This window comes from Sylvia atricapilla, chromosome 26 (assembly GCF_009819655.1).
Source record: "Sylvia atricapilla isolate bSylAtr1 chromosome 26, bSylAtr1.pri, whole genome shotgun sequence".
Classification (NCBI taxonomy): Eukaryota; Metazoa; Chordata; class Aves; order Passeriformes; family Sylviidae; genus Sylvia; species Sylvia atricapilla.
The window spans coordinates 3,560,308-3,576,355 of NC_089165.1; the positions used below are offsets into that span (position 1 = coordinate 3,560,308).

A 16,048-nucleotide genomic window follows, 5' to 3' on the forward strand; every position below is an offset into this window, starting at 1 on the left:
AAAATGGGGGTTTAGGAGATTTATGAGATTTGTGACAGCTCACAGCGCTGGGTGACCCATTCCCACCACCTTTATTAGCAAAGCGGGACAGTTTTTCACTCCATGGGCCCAGCCCCCCCGGTGGTCCCTCAGGTCCCCTTGGGTGGGACCCGCCTGGCCCCGCTCCTGGGGCGGGACCTCAGACAGGCCACGAGCCGCTGGAAGAAGAACTCGTTCTGGTATTCCAGCAGGACCAGGTGCCGCAGCAACGGGGGCACCTGGTCTCTGGTGACCCCCACGCACACGGGGACCACCTTGGGGTCGGGCCGGTGGATATTGCAGGACAGGTTCCACTGGGACACGCGCTGGCACCAGCGGTCACCCACGGACTTGGCCGAGAGGAGCAGGATGGCCACTCTGCTGGCCTCGATGGCCTCCACGGCCGTCAGGATGACAGATGTCCCGGCCACTCGGTCCTGGTGCTCGGTGAAGCCCCGGAATCCCTCCTCCCTCAGGCGCTCGGCGATGCGGGAGGCGACGTGGTCATCCTCGGGGAAGTACCAGAGGGAAAAGTCGTAGAGAGGAGAGGACGTGCCACCCACGGGGGACATGGCAGCCGGTTCAGGGGCAGAAGGAGGGGTGCAAGGCTTCGTTCCAGCGCCAGGAAGGTGTCACCGTGCTGGCCTGGAGGATCCCAGCGCTCCCTGGGAAAAGGTCACTGGGCCGGCACAGTGCTGGCAAATCCGGATCTTCCAGAGGCAAACGGTTTTGGGAAAGTGAAACCACGGCGTGGCGTGTCCCGAGGCGCCCACGGCGGTCCCTCAGAACGCTTTCTGCCTCATCTCCGCGATGCCGCCATCCAGCGCCTCCCCGACCCTCTGCAGCTCCCGGCGCCGCTCCCGCAGCTGCTCCCGGGATTGCTGCAGCCGCTGGTTCATCCCCACGTAGGAGCGGATCTGCCGGTACAGCCGCTCCAGCTCCTCGGCCGCGGGCTCGGGGCAGCCTGGCGGGCAGAGCCGGGGCTCAGCGGGGCTCGGGGGGTCCCCAGGGCCCCCGTTCCCCCAGCGGGGCTCACCTGGAGCGGGGCCGGGCTCCTGGGGGGGCTCGGACGGGAGCACGAAGACGGGGTCGGTGGGCTCGGTGCCCTGCACGTCGGCCAGGATCTGCTCCACGCTGGGGGGCTCAGGGCGGGTGGGCAGCACCCGCTTGGCCTTGGAGCTCATCCCGGGGAAGGCTCATGGGGGAAGGGGCTGAGGAGAGGGGAGGGTGAGGGCGCTGCGCTGCCCCCACCCCGGACGGACAGACAGACACACAGACAGACACACAGACACTCCTCCCTTTCTATCCTCCCAAGACGGACAGACCCCCTGTGCTGATCCTTTGGACAGACAGACGGACCCCTCGCAGCAGGCAGAGCCCCCGGGTGGACCAACAGAACCCCCTCCACCTTCCCCTCCGGACAGACAGACACACAGACAGACACACACCTGCCCCCCCAAACAGACACACAGACCCACTCCCTTCCCCCCAGACAGACCGACTCCCCCTCCCGCCCTCTGCGCGGACAGACAGACGGACAGACCCCTCCCTGCCGCCGGACGGACAGACAGACACAGCCCCACCCCCGCTGATAAAGCGGCCCCTCCGCTCCCCGGACACACGGACACAGCCCCCGATCCCCCAGCGGACAGACAGACCGACCGCCCCGGTACCGCGGACAGACCGACACACCGCGCCCCCGCTCCGGCCACCGTCCGGCCGCACTTCCGCCACGCCCCCGGACACGTCATCAGAACGGCCCCGCCCCTTCCCCAAAGGCCCCGCCCACCGTTCTCTTAAAGGCGCCGCGCGGTGTCACGGAACGCGCGGGACGGGAGCGGCGCTCGGAGGCACCGGGGTTTATTGGGAGACAGGGGAAACAACAGGTTCGGACTGGAGAAAGTCGGGATCCCGGGCGGGTACGGCCCGGGCTGGCCGGTACCGTTAACACGGCCATGGTGCCGGTACCGGCCTCTGCATGGAGGACTCCGGTGCCAGAATGGAGGATGCTGGTACCAGTACCGGGTGCATGGTGCCGGTACCGGCGTCTGCAGTGCCGGTATGGGGGACTTCGGTACCGGAACGGGAGTTGCCGGTACCAGTACTGGGAACGTAGTGCCGGTACTGGTCCCAGTACCGGGGCTGTCGTGCCGGTACCAGAGGCGCCGATGCCCCTCTTACTTCGCCTTCTGTACTAAGTCTGCCAGGTTCAGGGGTGCTTTGAAGCCTGCGGAGACACGCACGGCGTTAGTGCCCATCCCCGGGGCAGCGGCCGGTGTCCGGGGGCACTGCCCGGCCCGGCCCCGTGTCACCGGCCCGTTCCCTCCCCGTCCCGCTGAGCACGGGGGTGACAGCCAGCCCTGCCCTCCCCGCACCCGGGGGGCTCCGCAGGGGAGCCCCAGGTCGGCAGCAGCGCTGAGGAGCACTTGGGGACGGGGGATGGACAATGGACGGACACACGGACGGACAGACACACGGACGGGGTCTGGCTACGGACAAGCGGGAAGGGAAGCGCCTGTCCTACCCACGCCACGGGAGAAAGGGCCGGTTGTGCGGTGTCACGGCGGACACGAGCCCCGGCGGGGGCACGGCACGGCACGGCCCGGCCCCGTCCCCGCGCGGCGGCAGCAGCGGGAGCCGCGGCTCGTTACATACGGGCAGGCTGGGCTGCGGGGCCACCCCGGCCGCCAGCCGGGCTCTGCTCTTGGCCAGAGTCTGCAGGACTGCACCGCGCAGCGCAGAGAGGAGAGAGAGGTTAGACAGGGGTCTGTGAACCGCCCCCGGCGCTCCGGGCGCGGGGCTGCGGCAGCACGGCACCGGGAAATAATCGTTTGTGGGTCATTAAACCGAGCTGCCCACGCCCCTGCGCTGGGAAAACCTGGACACGGAGCACGACGGAGGGACAGAGGGACCTGAGTCACCTTCTCGGGTGACAGTGGAGGCCGCGTCCAGGGCCTTGGTGCCGATGTCACCCATCATGTTGTCCACGGCCTTGTGGTGCTTGAGGAAGAAGGGCCGGACGACGCTGTGGTAGATGACCTGGGAGCCGTTCCAGGGCACTGGGGACATGCACCACACCAGGAACAGGCACTGCGGGGACAGGAGGGGCTCAGCTGCTCCAGGGGCCCCCTCAACCACATCCAACAGCAGCAGCGCCCAAAGCTGGAGCTCACTGCTCCCAGAACCCGAGCTGGCTGCAGCCCCACCACCATCAGCTCCTCCCTGTTCAGCCACGGGGCGGGAGCAGCCCGGCACAGCCCTCACCTTCCCGGCGTAGTAGAAGGGGAACCAGTAGAGGAAAAGGTCGGAGAAGAACTCGGCGACGCTGAAGACGCCGTAGACCACCCAGTAGGTGAGCCACGTGGTGTCATCCTCCTTGCTGTTGCTCTCGATGGCTTTGATGCTGCGGCGGGACGGGGGAAGGAAGGACACGGCCGCTGCAGTCCCGGGATGGGCTCCACCCTCCCAAATCCTCCAAAACCTGGAGGGAACCTGCCCACCCCGCTGCTCCGGTTTCCAGGAAGGTCTCAAGAGCTTCCCGGCCATGACTGCCTCTCCAGTGAGCAGGGACACCCTCGGCCAAGGGCAGGGGACGCTCTCCAGGTGTGGGACAGGTACTTACGAGGCGTAGGCGGGGTACAGGAAGCCGATGGTGTTGCAGAGCAGAGAGGCGCCGTAGCCGAACATGAGGTACAGCCCCAGGAAAGCCACGGAACCTGCGGGGACAGGGGACGCTCCGGTGCCTGCTGTCACCAGGGGGAGACCCCGCCCGGCCTCCTGAGCGGGATTCTCATCCCAGAGCGGGACCAGGGGATAACGACCACCCCCAATTCATTCCACCACTCCGCCGAGGTGCTCGATGTAACGAGGCACGTGGCTGAGCCTGCTCCTCCTCCCCGAGGCACCCGTGACTTGCTCCCGTCACCTTTCGTCCCCTCCCCTGGCTCGGATGGGGACTTCACCGCCCCAATCTCGCAGCACTTTCACCCTTGGAGCGGGGCCAAGGGGCGGCAGGAACCGGAGACGCTGGCAAACACATCGCTGGTCCAAAGTCAAGGCTCGGCTCGTCTGTCTCCCCCGCGCTCGGCATTCCCAGACCTCCCTCCCGCTCAAGGACGAGCCCTGCTCCCGGATCAGGAGCCCGGGATCGCCCGGCTCCTCCCGCAGGCGCTCCCCCTCCGCCGGCAAAGGAAGGCTTGGCTCCCCTGGGAGCGCCAATTCAATCTACTCAATTAAATCGTTCAATTAAATGTGAGCCGCGCGGTTTGGCGGAGCCTGGAGCCTGCCCAGCGCTCGGACACTCGCAGTGGGATGGGGAAGATGGGATGGGGAGTTTTTGAGGTGGAAACCACCCAAAGTCCCGCTCGCAGCAGGGCTCAGAGGGCAGGAAAAACCTCAGGGATATAGGGATGGAGCATTTTGTCCAGCTTCTCCCCAGCACTGGAACAAACTCCTCCATCCGCAGCGAGAAGGCTGGGAATTAACCTGTCTGTGCTGGTGAATTAAAGCCTTTGCTCGGGCTTGGAGGGCGGATTATCCCAGCTCTGCTCGCTGCAGCATTCCTGGGCTGAGCTGCGGCCCCGATCCGGGGCACCCACAGCTCCGGGTCTTTCCTGGGAGATAGGCAGGAGCAACGTGGCTTTGGAGCGATCCCAAACCTCCCTCCGAGGAGGGCAGGCAGGTCCAGGCAGTGCTGGGTTTCATTCCCCAAGAGCCTTAGAAGGGATTTCGCAGGATTTTAACCCCCCCAGAGAAATTTATGTAACAGCAAAAACCCAGGAAGAGGCTTCGCTGAGGGAGCAGTTGAAGGTGGTGCTGCCCAGAGATTGCTCCAAACCCCAACCCACAGGTTCAGACACAAATTAAGGATTGCTCCAGAGCCATGGGAGGGAGAAATCGGGAATTTTTAGTTCAGCAACAGCTTCTCCTTTCCAGGACCCTTCTCCTTTCCTGGGACCCAGAATGCAGAGCCATCACTTTTTGGTGCGTCCACTCTTGTTCCACCCCAGAAGTCCATCAAGGCTGAGCCTGATCAAATCCCCGGCATTGTTTAGCTCGGAAGACGCCGGAGTGACACCACAGCCAAACACAACCTGCACGGCAGCGCGTGCTGCTTCATGCACACTTTCCCCCTCCGAGTGGAACCCCAGCCCTGCTGCAGGTGAAGGGCCAGGAAATCACACCTGGAGGCCAAAGGGCTGCAAGGACACAGGAAAAACAGATGCCCTGAGCCCGCCCTGGGAGGTTTGATATGAAATCTCAAACAGGAGCAGGAGGACAAGGCCAGTCCGAGTTGGCAGAGAGGGCACAGGGCCGAGGGTCAGAGGAGAAGGGGCACAGCGTGCCAGAAGGAGGATCCCCAGGGAGATTCCGGCTGGTTTCTCATTAATGAACAACGGGGATCCGGTTAAAGGCCGGATCCCCACGCCCCCACCAGTGGGACAGGGGGATGAGCTCCCATGCCCACCGCCCGATCTCACCCACCACGATCTGGGGGCTCACCCAGAACGGGGACCCCCCTCTGTCAGGACCAGGGGTCTCGAGGGTCTCTCTGACACATCTGACGCTCAGACCCTGCGAGCTTCAAGATTTCGGGATTTCGTGCCCGCGGAAGGCGAGGGCAGTGCGGTGACAGTGACACCGTCCCCGCCATCCCCAGTGCCCCTCAGCACAGCCCCCTCCCAGCACCCCCAAACCAGGGCGGCCCTGCCTGCCCTCCCCGTGCCCCTTGTACAGCCCAGAGCCACGGTGAGCAGCTGCCAAGGCGCCCCAGGATACGGGGGAGGAGGGGACAGAACGGGAGAACCGGAGAGTTCCCGCTGTACCGGTCGCACCTGAGGCCAGGTAGAGCCGTTGGACGCCGGTACGGGTTTCCAGCTGGCCCAGCAGGTCACCGACGGGCCCGGGGCTGTAGAGGAAGCGCTCCAGGCGCTGCTGCACGGAGCCCATGGCGGCGGTGGCGATGATGAAGAGGATGAAGCGGCGGCGGTGGCCCCGGAGCGGCCCCGGACCGACCCCGCGCCCCGGTCAGTGCGGCCGCTGGGGGCGTGGCCAAGGGGCGTGGCCAAGGGGAAAAGAGGGCGGGGCAAAACGGCGGGGCGGGGCCAATAAGGAGAAAGGGCGGGAATATCGCCGCGGCGTGACCAATGAGAAGGAGGGGTGGGGTCAAGGCGGGCCAATGAGGTGAGGCGGTGTGGAGGGGCGGGGCCCGACGCCGTCGCCATGGCAACGCGCGCAGCGGCGGCGCGGCCTGATGGCGGCTGGGGCCCGGCCCGGCCCGGCGCTGTCGCTGTTCCCGGTGCTGTTCGCGCTGCTCGTGGTGGCCGCCACCGCCCCTCCGGGCCCCGCCAAGCCCCGCGTCTTCCTGAGCAGCTGGGCCGTGCGGGTGGCGGCGGGGCTGCGGGACGCCCGGGCTCTGGCCCGCCGGCACGGGCTGCTCTACCTGGGCCAGGTGCGGCCTGGGCGGGGAAAGGCGGGCCCAGCCCACCCCGTGTGCCCCTGGCCCGACTTTGTCGCCTGTACCCGCTCTGTGTCGCCGTTGTCTGTCCCCTTCTCCTGTCCCATGGGACTCGTCCAGGTTGCTCCAAGCCCCGTCCAGCCCGGCCTCGAACACTCCCTGGGAATTTGGGAATCCTGTGCCAGCGTCCCCCCGCCCTCAGAGCAAACGGCCTCTGGGCGTGCAGGGCTGAGCCGGGGACCCCCAAGGGCACACCCTGCCCCTCGCCAGGACCCCGTCCTTTCTCCGAGTGACACTTTCTGCTCGTCCTGTGCCACAGCTCACGTTAAATTCCCCCGTTCTGACCTCCAGAGCCCAGGCGGGGCTGGCACCCCATGGTTTTTCCCCTAGGAAAGCTCACAGCAGCTCTCTGTGCCTGCAGGTGATGGAGGGAGAGCCCTTTTATCACTTCAGCCACCGCGGCACCAGGCAGAGAGCCCTGAGCAGGCACTGGGGGTGGCACATGCGGCTCAGCAGGGACCCCCAGGTAGGGCACAGGAGGGCACAGGGAGCCGGGGCACGGCTGTGGGCAGGCACTGCCTGGCACCCACGGCGCTGCTCCCCCTGCCCAGGTGCTGTGGTTTGAGCAGCAGACGGTGAAGAGACGCTCCAAGAGAGGCACTGGTGTGGTGCCCACGGATCCCTGGTTCCCCAAGCAGTGGTACATGGTGAGACCTGGCTGCTTCCCCTCCTAATCCTCACCCAAGTCACGGGATGGAAGAGATCACACTGGTGCATCCAGTGCCACCTCACTGTCCCCCACCATCCCAGAGCACAGAGCACAGGGCACAGGATTGTGTCTGGACTGGTCTGGGAGATCCCCAGGGAGGGAGACTCCACAGCCTCTCTGGTCTCTGTTCAGGGCTTGGTCACCACACAGTGAAGAAGATCTTCCTCCCGCGCAGTGGGAATTCCTGGGATTCCTCCCTGCCTGTTCCTCTGGTGTTATTTCTGGGCCCCACAGGGCACAGCCTGGGCCCTGCCCTGAGCCCTCAGTGCAGACAGGGACACTCAGGGCTGAGGGCTCCTCTCGAGGCTGAACAGCCCCAGCTCCCTCAGCTTTTCTTTGCCAGAGATGCTCCAATCCCTGCCTCAGCTCTGTGACCCTCCCCTGGACCCACTGCAGGAGCTCCGTGTCCCGAGGAGCCCAGAGCTGGACACAACACCCCAGAAATTCCTCCCGGGGCTGAGCAGAGGGGCAGGATCCCTCCCTGACCGCTGGCAATGCCCTTCCCAAGCCATAAACCAAGCTAATGCCGGCAGTGATGAGGCAGCAGGAGTCCTCCAAGGTGACCCCGGGCTGCCGAGCCAATTTAATCTGTTTTCCAGAACAACGACATCCACCCCGACCTGAACATCCTGACGGCTTGGAGCAGAGGCTACACGGGGCTGGGGGTGGTGCTGACTGTCCTGGATGATGGGCTGGAGAAGGATCACCCCGACCTGGCCGCCAACTACGTAACTATGGGGGGATCCAGGGAGAGCAGCTCCTCCAGGGAGGGTGGGAGTCAACGCCTTCATCCCACCCCCGGGACTGTGAGGTGGGAGCTCGGCCTCTCCAGGGTTGGTTTGGAGAGCCTCCTGCAGTGAAATCACACTCTGAGGAAATGTTGGGACTTGTACACGCAGCAGAGCCCCCGAAATAGGTGTAATTACAGCAGGCTGCAAAGCCAGTAAAGCTGGTAAACCCTCCTGTGCTCCACGGGCAAGGAAAGGCACCCCTGGGTGTTGATAACAGCGCCGTGGCCGTGGGTTGTGGGTCTGTGTGTGTGGCCTAAGGGGGTCACACACCCTGAGGGTGACCCCGAGTTGACTCTGGGCTCTGTCAGGGAAATGACAAAGTTGTGCTGCTTTCAGCCCTTCCTGCAGAATCCCAGAGTCCCTGAGGTTGAAAAAGAGCCTCAGGATCATTGAGTTCCAGCCATGCCCAGTGCCCACCTTGTCACCAGCCCAGAGCACCGAGTGCCACCTTGGGTTAGGGTTAAAATTAGGGTTCCTTGGACACCTCCAGGGACGGGGACTCCAAACCTCCGTGGACAGCCCCTTTCAGTGCCTGACCACCCTTTCCATGAGGAAATTCCTGCTGCTGTCCCACCAGGCACAGCTTGAGGCTGTTCCCTCTTGTCCTGTTGTCCCCTGGGAGCAGAGCCCCGGCTGTCCCCTCCTGTCAGGGAGTTGTGCAGAGCCACAAGGTCCCTCCTGCTCCTCCTTTTCTCCCGGCTGAGCCCCTTCCCAGCTCCCTCAGCCTCTCCCAGCTCCGTTCCCTGTCAGGACTCGGTTTAGCTGCTGCAGCTGGGCACGAAGGGGCCCCGCTGTCCCCCGGGGCTGGCGGGGGCCCCCGGCGGTGCCAGGGCCGGGCTGGGTGCCAGGCGCCTGTGCCGAGGTGTCACAGCCCTGCCCGGGCGCTTCGGCTCACGCCGCCGCCTCGCTCTGTAACAGGACCCGCTGGCGAGTTACGACTTCAACAGCAACGACCCCGATCCCCAGCCCCGATACGGCGACGGGGACAAGAACTGGTGGGTTCTGCCCGGCTCCCCGCACTGGGGGGGTTAATCCCTGGCGGGGGCTGTCCCAGGCCCCCCACCCCTCACAGGGTCACTGTGTCCCCCCCAGGCACGGGACACGCTGCGCGGGAGAAGTGGCAGCTGTGGCCAACAATGGCATCTGCGGTGCGGGCGTCGCCTACAACGCCAAAATCGGAGGTGAGAGGTTGTATCCAGCAGAGGGGAGTTGGAAATCAGCTCCAGCCCCGTGTGGGAATGCAGGAGCCCGGGTGGGGCTGCTCTGGGGTTCACAGGGGTGAGTGAGGGACCCCCAAGGGCACACTGCCCCTCCCCAGGGCTCCATTCTGTCACACAAGTGACACTTTCTGCTTGTCCTGCAGTACAGCTCCCCACATCAGCCTCGGGGCTCCGCGGGGGTTCAGTGCTCAGCCCAACACCAGCAGGACAGGCTCAGGCTCTGCTGTGAAAGTGAGGGTGGCAAAGGGGGGTTAAAATCCAGGAGCACTCCTTGGGCTTAATTACAAAAGGCTTAACGAGGAGCTTTGGGAACCAGCTCATGGCAGCAGCACGGGGGCCCTGATCTCCTTAGGGCAGGGTCATGTGAAAGCTGCTGGAAGCTGTGAGGGGCCTGGCAAGGTGCCCCCAGACCCTTCCCTCGGTGTGGCACGTGCGTGGCTCCCGTCCCCTCCCTGGGAGCCACCGCGGCCTCTCCCGGTGCTGCCCTCAGGGGTGCGGATGCTGGACGGTTCCATCATGGACATCGTGGAGGCTCAGGCCCTGAGCCTGCAGCCGCAGTACATCCACATCTACAGCGCCAGCTGGGGCCCCGAGGACGATGGCAGGACGGTGGACGGGCCGGGAGTGCTGGCTGCCGCCGCATTCCACAGAGGGGTCATCCAGGTAAGGCCAGCCCAGGCCTCGGGGACCACGGGGACACGGGGACACCCTGCTCACCCCTCTCTGCCCTTCAACAGGGTCGTGGTGGGCTGGGCTCCATCTTCATCTGGGCCTCAGGCAACGGTGGCATAAACTATGACAACTGCAACTGTGACGGGTACACCAACAGCATCTACACGGTGTCGGTGGGCAGCGTGCTGGGCGACGGGCAGAGGCCCCGCTACGGCGAGCGCTGCCCCGCCATCCTCACCACCACCTACAGCAGCAGGACCACCAGCAAGGTGCAGATTGTGAGTGTCACGGCAGCTCTGGGGCACACCCAGATCCCAGCACGGTGCCTTTAGCTTGGTGCATGTGCAGAGCCCAAAAAAAGCTCAAAGGGACCCAAAAGAAGAATTTACTGAAGGTACCCAGCTCCAGGCAGTCCTGAGACCTGCCCTTGTCCCCCCTCAGGTGACCACTGACCTGCACCACCGCTGCACAGACAAACACACCGGCACCTCGGCCTCGGCCCCGCTGGCCGCCGGCATGGTGGCCCTGGCACTGGAGGCCAAGTAGGTGACACTAAGGGACACGACCCAGGGAGAGCTGGTGCCTAACCAGGCATGAGAAAGGGGAGGGACAGCAGGGAGGGTGGGGTGCAGAGTTGTGGCCTTCCCTCAAGGCCATGGGAGAGCAGAAGCTGGTCCTCTGGAGCTCTTTGCTCCCATTCTGGCACTGGAGGAGGTCATGGGGGGATCTTGGGCCCACACAGTTGCTCTACCCACCCCAGAAGAACCAAATCTCCCCTTTCAAAACCAACCCAGACCTCTGTCCCCACATCCTCCTTGCTTCCAGCCCAGCCCTGACCTGGCGTGACCTGCAGCACCTCATCATCAGGGCCTCCAAACCCGCTCACCTGCAGGCGGACGACTGGGCTGAGAACGGCGTTGGGCGCAGGGGTGAGTGCAGGGCTCAGCCCCTCCAACACCTCCAGCAGCCCCTGGTGGCACTGGGGGCTCACAGGTCCCTCTCTTGGGTGGCACCTGTGTCCCAGTGAGCCACTACTACGGCTACGGGCTGCTGGACGCGGGGCTGCTGGTGCAGGCGGCCACCACCTGGACAGGGACCCGGCCCCAGGAGAAGTGTTCTGTCCAGGCCGTTCAGGTCCCCAGGTAAGGGACAGTGACCCCAGCTCCAGCCTCGCACAGGGACCCCAAAAGTGACCTGTGCTCGGAGGCCACAGGGGAGGGAAGGCCCTGACCTGCAGCTTGTCCCCAACAGGGACATCGGCTCCAGGCTCACCGTCTCCACGGATGTCTCCTCCTGCTCTGAGAGCATTCGCTCCCTGGAGCACGTCCAGGTGCAGCTGTCCCTGAGCTACAGCCGCAGAGGGGACCTGGTGGTGGCTCTGAGGAGCCCCATGGGGACCACGTCCACGCTGGTGACAGTGCGGTAAGGACGGGGGAACATCGGGACTCCCACAGCTTCCCCAGGGCCTGGAGACTCCCAAAACTCCTCTGGACCCCTGCCACGTTCTCAGAGCAGGAACAGGGTGACCCTGCAGGTCACATCCTGCCCCTCCAGGCCCCGGGGCTGGCACCCCCCAGCTCTGCTCTCCTCCTCCAGCCCCTACGACACCAGCCAGGATGGCTACAAGGACTGGACCTTCATGTCCACACACTTCTGGGATGAGAATCCCAAGGGGATCTGGACCCTGCTGCTGGAGAACAGGGGTGACAACCAGAACACAGGTGAGTGCCCCATGGCGGGGTGAACCCCATTTTTACTTGGGTAAAAATCTACTCCCATGGGTAATTTGTTGGCTTCTCCTTGCTGGCCACCAGCCGTCCTTTTCCACAGGACCCTGCGTTGTCTTTGAGGGTCTGCCAGGACACAACCCCAAAGCTTCCAGCCCCATATCCCTCCCCTGGCAGCCTCCTGTCCCTCCTGTCCCCAGGCCAGCTGACCAGCTTCATCCTGCACCTGCATGGCACAGATGAGGACATGCCAGCCCGGCGCTCCGCAGCCACCACCACCGACGAGTGTCTCAGGAGGGACGAGCAGGGAGCCTGCCAGGGTGAGTGAGGCTTTGAGGGGGACAGTGACAAGGCTCTGGTCCCCAGGGTCTCTACCCCAGCCTCTCTCCACAGACTGTGGCAGCTCCCTGTACCTCCACCACGGCTCCTGCCTGTCCTACTGCCCCCCACGTTACTATGGCCGGGCTCGGAATGCCACCCCAAGGGACACTGCCCGTGTCTGTGCCAGCTGTCACCCCTCCTGCTACACCTGCCAGGGCGCCTCGGCCAACAACTGCACGTCGTGTCCCTCCGGCCACACCTTCCAGGACACCACCTACACGTGCCAGCACCCCGCAGAGGGCTCCCCCAGCCCGGCGGGGCTGCGCTGGTACCTGGTGGTTGTCACCGTGCTGGCCTGCGGCAGCCTGGTGCTGGCGGGGATGCTGTACCCCACGTACCGCATGGCCCTTCGCGCTGGCAAAGCGGCTCCGTGCTGCCCCCAGGCCAGGAGGACAGAGTGACACCGGCCCGGGCTGCGGGGACAGCCCGGGACAGAGCTGGGATGGTGCCCGCCTTCCGGAATAAATCGGTTGTTGCTTTTCCAGCCGCCCTGTCCAAGGGTGATTCCCCTTTCCCAGCAGCGCCGGGGATGGTCCCGGTGTCCAGCTGTGGCGGCTCCTCCCACACCGCTGGGGACAGTGACATTCCCAGAGGCGCCGGGAGCCCTGTGCCCTTTCCCAGGCGCAGAGGGACGAGATGTGACGTGTCCCCAAACAGCTGCAGGAGCCCGTGTGGCTTCCGGCAGAGCGGAGGCAGCAGAGGCCAGCCCGGAGCCCCTGCAAAGTGCCCAGTTCCTGTTCACCGGCAGCTTTAGGGCCCCAAAAAGGGGGTCCCAGGGTGGCTGCACCCCCAGCCGCTCTGTCCCACAGGGACTGGCAGAGGCACAGTGACAGCTGTGCCCCAGCACGTGGCATTGGGCAGGGCTGCGACAGGGGAGCTGCCAGCTGGGGCCCTGCCAGGGGACAGGGACCCAGGACACCGGGGAGGTGGTTTGTGTCCCCCCCGCCCGGCTGTGCCATCCCCAGCACACCGCTCAGCTGAAGAGTTTTGGGAATTAAGGCAGAGCCAGACCTTTCTCCAAGCTTATAATGACCCGTGAACACCTTCCAGAGCAGGGAGAGGAGGGAGTCACGATGGAGCTCTGTCTCCAAAGGCAGGGGCTCTCCTTGGGGACACCCCCAGGGATGAGCTGGGACCCCTGCAGACACCAAGGCAGAGTCGTGGGACAACCCCCCAGCCCAGCTCCATGGGATGATGTCCCCAAGCGCAGCTTCCCCACGGCCTCTCCCCGAGGTTTTTCTCCATCCTGCTCCTCCTCCAGGCCGGTCTAATCCTCAGCGGGCGGCTGGAGGGGCCGGAATTGCCGCTGGATCTCGGGGCGCACGTCCTCCTGCACGGGGAGAGAGCCGGGGCAGGGACATGCCCAGAGCTCTGTCCCCACCCTGTCCCCATGCCCACGTCCTACCTCCTGGCACAGCCGGCCCAGCGCCGGGATGAGGCGCAGCAGCTCCTCATCCTCAGGGTCCCCAGACCACGGTGGCACCGGGATCCAGTTGGCAGCCTGGGAGGGGGGGACAGGGACAATTTTTGGGTCCTGCACGGTGCTCCCAGGGACCGGGACATGCAAACCCCCCTCAGAGCAGCGCTGCCCTACCTGGGCAGGGAAGCCCTTCATGGTGTGGTCCAGGGCCACCACCTTGGCCAGGTCCCTGCCCAGGCAGGTCAGGTCCTTCCAGTAGCAGCCCTGGGAGCAGACACAATCCGACTGCGAGAAGCAGCACCTAGAGGGGAGACAGAGCCGTGGGGACACCGCCCTGTCACACAGGGCGTCCCCAGCAGGGCACCGCCAGCACCAGCACCTGATCAGCTTCTTCTTGGGGTCCAGCACCTCCAGCAGCTTCTTGGCATAGTACTTCTTGGCAGTGGTGTAGATGAAGATCTGGCAGAGGGGGGGGGAAGGTCCCTGCATGGGGTGCTCTAGTGTCCCCCAACCCCCCAGGGGTGACCCCACACACCCCGGCGGCTCTGGGTACCTCGTAGGTCTTGGAAAGGCTCTCCAAGAACTCCTGCACGTGCGGACGCAGCTTCACGTGGACCTGGGAGGGAACAGCAGCTTGGAAAAGCACCAGCATCCCCGTCCTGACCCCGAGGGGAGCCCCAAGGGGCGTTCAGCGCCCTCGGCAGTGGGATTTCAGAGCCCCTTCCCCTCCAAGGGCCATTGGCGCAGAGGCCACAGGGGGGTGGCAGTGCAGAGCCACATCATCCCCGGCCCCAAATCCACCGTCCCAACCCCGAGGCACACACCCACCTCGTAGGAGCTCTCCTGGAAGCCCACGGTGAAAGTGGCCGTGGCATCCCGCTGCCCGTGGGCGAGGAGGGAGGAGTAGAGCAGGGTCCCATCCTGGGGACAGGGAACAGGCTCAGCCGCCACCCCTCGGCCCTGCAGAGCCCCCCGGACGCCCCCCAGCTCACCAGCTCCAGGACCAGGGTGTGCTGCAATTTGCTCCGGACTCTCCGAGGCCCGTCCCTCCCGGGGGTGAAGACCCCAGGGCTCAGCCTGGAGGGGGAAAACAGAGGGTCAGCGGTGCTGGGGGGCTGTTGGACCCCACACACACATATTGGGGGGCTCTAAGGACCCCCCTCACACTCACAGGCTGGGGGCCGTGGGGACAGCGAGGTCCTGCTCCTCAACGTCGGGGAGCCCCAAGAAATAGGAGCCCATGGGGCAGGGCAGTGGTGGGGGGCTCGCAGGGTCTGTGGGGCAGAGGGCTCCTGTCAGCACAGCCAGGACAGCCCCTCTGCCCCCGGGCAGGGATTTCCCCGGCCTCACCGCTCTCCCCGGGGCCGGGATTTTCCTCGGGTCCCCGCCGGACCAGCCGCCCCTTCCCGGGCGTGGTGGGGGAGCCGGGGACCCGCGCCCACCCCCTCGGGACGCGCTCCCCCTGCTTCTGCCGGCTCTTGGCCCGACCACGTGCCGCAGCCCTCGGGGTCGAGAGCCCCCGATCCTCCCCGGAGGGTTTCTTTGCGCGTGGGGTGACCCCCAAACCCGCCATGGCCGGGACCCTGCTGGGGACAAATCCCCCGCGCCCAGCGGCCCCAAATTAAGGTGGGGTGGGGGTGGGAGGGAGCCCCTTTATAGGGTGGAGGCACCTTTCCAGCCCCGGAGCACCTGGGAGCAATGAGACTGTACCGCCGCCGGCTGGGGCTCAGCTCTGGCCTCCCCAGCTGCTCCCGGGGCTCAGCTCTGGCTCGGGCTGATGTCACCCGATGTGACGAGGACTTTCCTGCGCTGGCCGCTGCCACTCGGGGCACCCCAGGGCCGTGGGGACCCCGGTTTGGGGACAGTCCCCAGCCGCACGAGCTGGGAGGTCTCAGCTTCCCCCGGCACCGGCTCCAAACCCACCCCAAGGGAGCCCCGAGCTGGCGAAGCCCCCCGGGAGTGCCCCAGTGGCCCCGGTCGCATCCTGTCCCCACAGGGGCCCCGCGGTGGCCGCCACCAGCCCAAGGGTTGGGTTACGGGCGGGGAGGGGGCTCCGGCACGGGGGGGACACGCCGGAAGGGAGATAAGCGCCAGGTCCCCGACCCCGGCAGGCAGAGCCTGGCACGCGGCCACGGCGACAGGGACACGCCGCCGGGTGCGAGCTGCTCCTGGGGCTCGGCGCGGGGACACCGAGGGGACCCCGTGCCCGTGGGGACACACCGAGGGGTCCCCCTGCCCGTGGGGACACAGAGGGGACCCCTTGAACTTGGGGGACAGAGAGGGGCCCCCCTGAACCAGAGGGACACCGTGGAGACCCCTGCTCATAGGGACACCTAGGGGACCTCCTGAACCAGAGGGACATGGAGGTGACCTCCTGTACGCTTCCTGAACCAGAGTGACACCCCCTGAACGGGAGAGACACAGAGGTGACCCCCTGAAGTGGAGGGACACTGAGGGGACCCCCTGAACCCCAGGGACATGGAGAAACCCTCCTGCCCATGGGGACCCAGAGGTGACCCCCTGAAGCACAGGGACACGGAGGTGACCTCCTGCTCACAGCGACACAGAAGCGACCCCCCGAAACGGGAGGACC

General features: G+C 65.7%; 5 protein-coding genes across 8 annotated transcripts in view; 1 reads left to right on the forward strand and 4 right to left on the reverse strand.

Moving 5' to 3' along the window:
• The window catches only part of THOP1 (thimet oligopeptidase 1), a 319,814-nt gene that overhangs the window by 283,688 nt on the left and 20,078 nt on the right, over positions 1–16,048 (reverse strand). The gene's annotated exons all lie outside the window — the stretch shown is intronic.
• Positions 53–1,758, reverse strand: C26H19orf25 (chromosome 26 C19orf25 homolog). 4 transcript variants are annotated; one of them, XM_066336248.1, is made up of 3 exons: positions 1,703–1,758; positions 1,055–1,229; positions 53–982 (listed from the first exon to the last, which is right to left on the reverse strand). In XM_066336248.1, exons 2-3 carry the CDS (start codon positions 1,200–1,202, stop codon positions 801–803), a joined length of 330 nt encoding a protein of 109 aa, XP_066192345.1. In that variant the 5' UTR covers positions 1,203–1,229; positions 1,703–1,758; the 3' UTR covers positions 53–800. The 4 variants fall into 4 exon arrangements, with proteins under 4 accessions (XP_066192345.1, XP_066192346.1, XP_066192347.1 ...); XM_066336249.1 differs by having other exon boundaries at positions 1,692–1,745; XM_066336250.1 differs by having other exon boundaries at positions 1,677–1,739.
• On the reverse strand, positions 1,852–6,065 carry REEP6 (receptor accessory protein 6). The gene is made up of 5 exons (XM_066336455.1): positions 5,853–6,065; positions 3,641–3,734; positions 3,283–3,421; positions 2,940–3,108; positions 1,852–2,245 (listed from the first exon to the last, which is right to left on the reverse strand). Exons 1-5 carry the CDS (start codon positions 5,965–5,967, stop codon positions 2,196–2,198), a joined length of 567 nt encoding a protein of 188 aa, XP_066192552.1. The 5' UTR covers positions 5,968–6,065; the 3' UTR covers positions 1,852–2,195.
• On the forward strand, positions 6,241–12,497 carry PCSK4 (proprotein convertase subtilisin/kexin type 4). Its single transcript, XM_066336449.1, is given in 16 exon segments — positions 6,241–6,279; positions 6,281–6,469; positions 6,897–7,001; positions 7,087–7,182; positions 7,844–7,972; positions 8,954–9,030; positions 9,128–9,216; positions 9,746–9,918; positions 9,993–10,205; positions 10,369–10,469; positions 10,753–10,856; positions 10,952–11,069; positions 11,179–11,349; positions 11,524–11,648; positions 11,855–11,974; positions 12,048–12,497. Coding segments are annotated over 16 exon segments (2,238 nt in total). The 3' UTR covers positions 12,437–12,497.
• On the reverse strand, positions 13,083–15,028 carry LOC136371782 (CTD small phosphatase-like protein 2-A). The gene is made up of 9 exons (XM_066336056.1): positions 14,806–15,028; positions 14,627–14,729; positions 14,448–14,532; positions 14,284–14,376; positions 14,009–14,071; positions 13,835–13,914; positions 13,630–13,756; positions 13,441–13,536; positions 13,083–13,365 (listed from the first exon to the last, which is right to left on the reverse strand). The coding sequence occupies exons 1-9, from the start codon at positions 15,026–15,028 to the stop codon at positions 13,303–13,305; spliced, it is 933 nt and encodes a 310-aa protein (XP_066192153.1). The 3' UTR covers positions 13,083–13,302.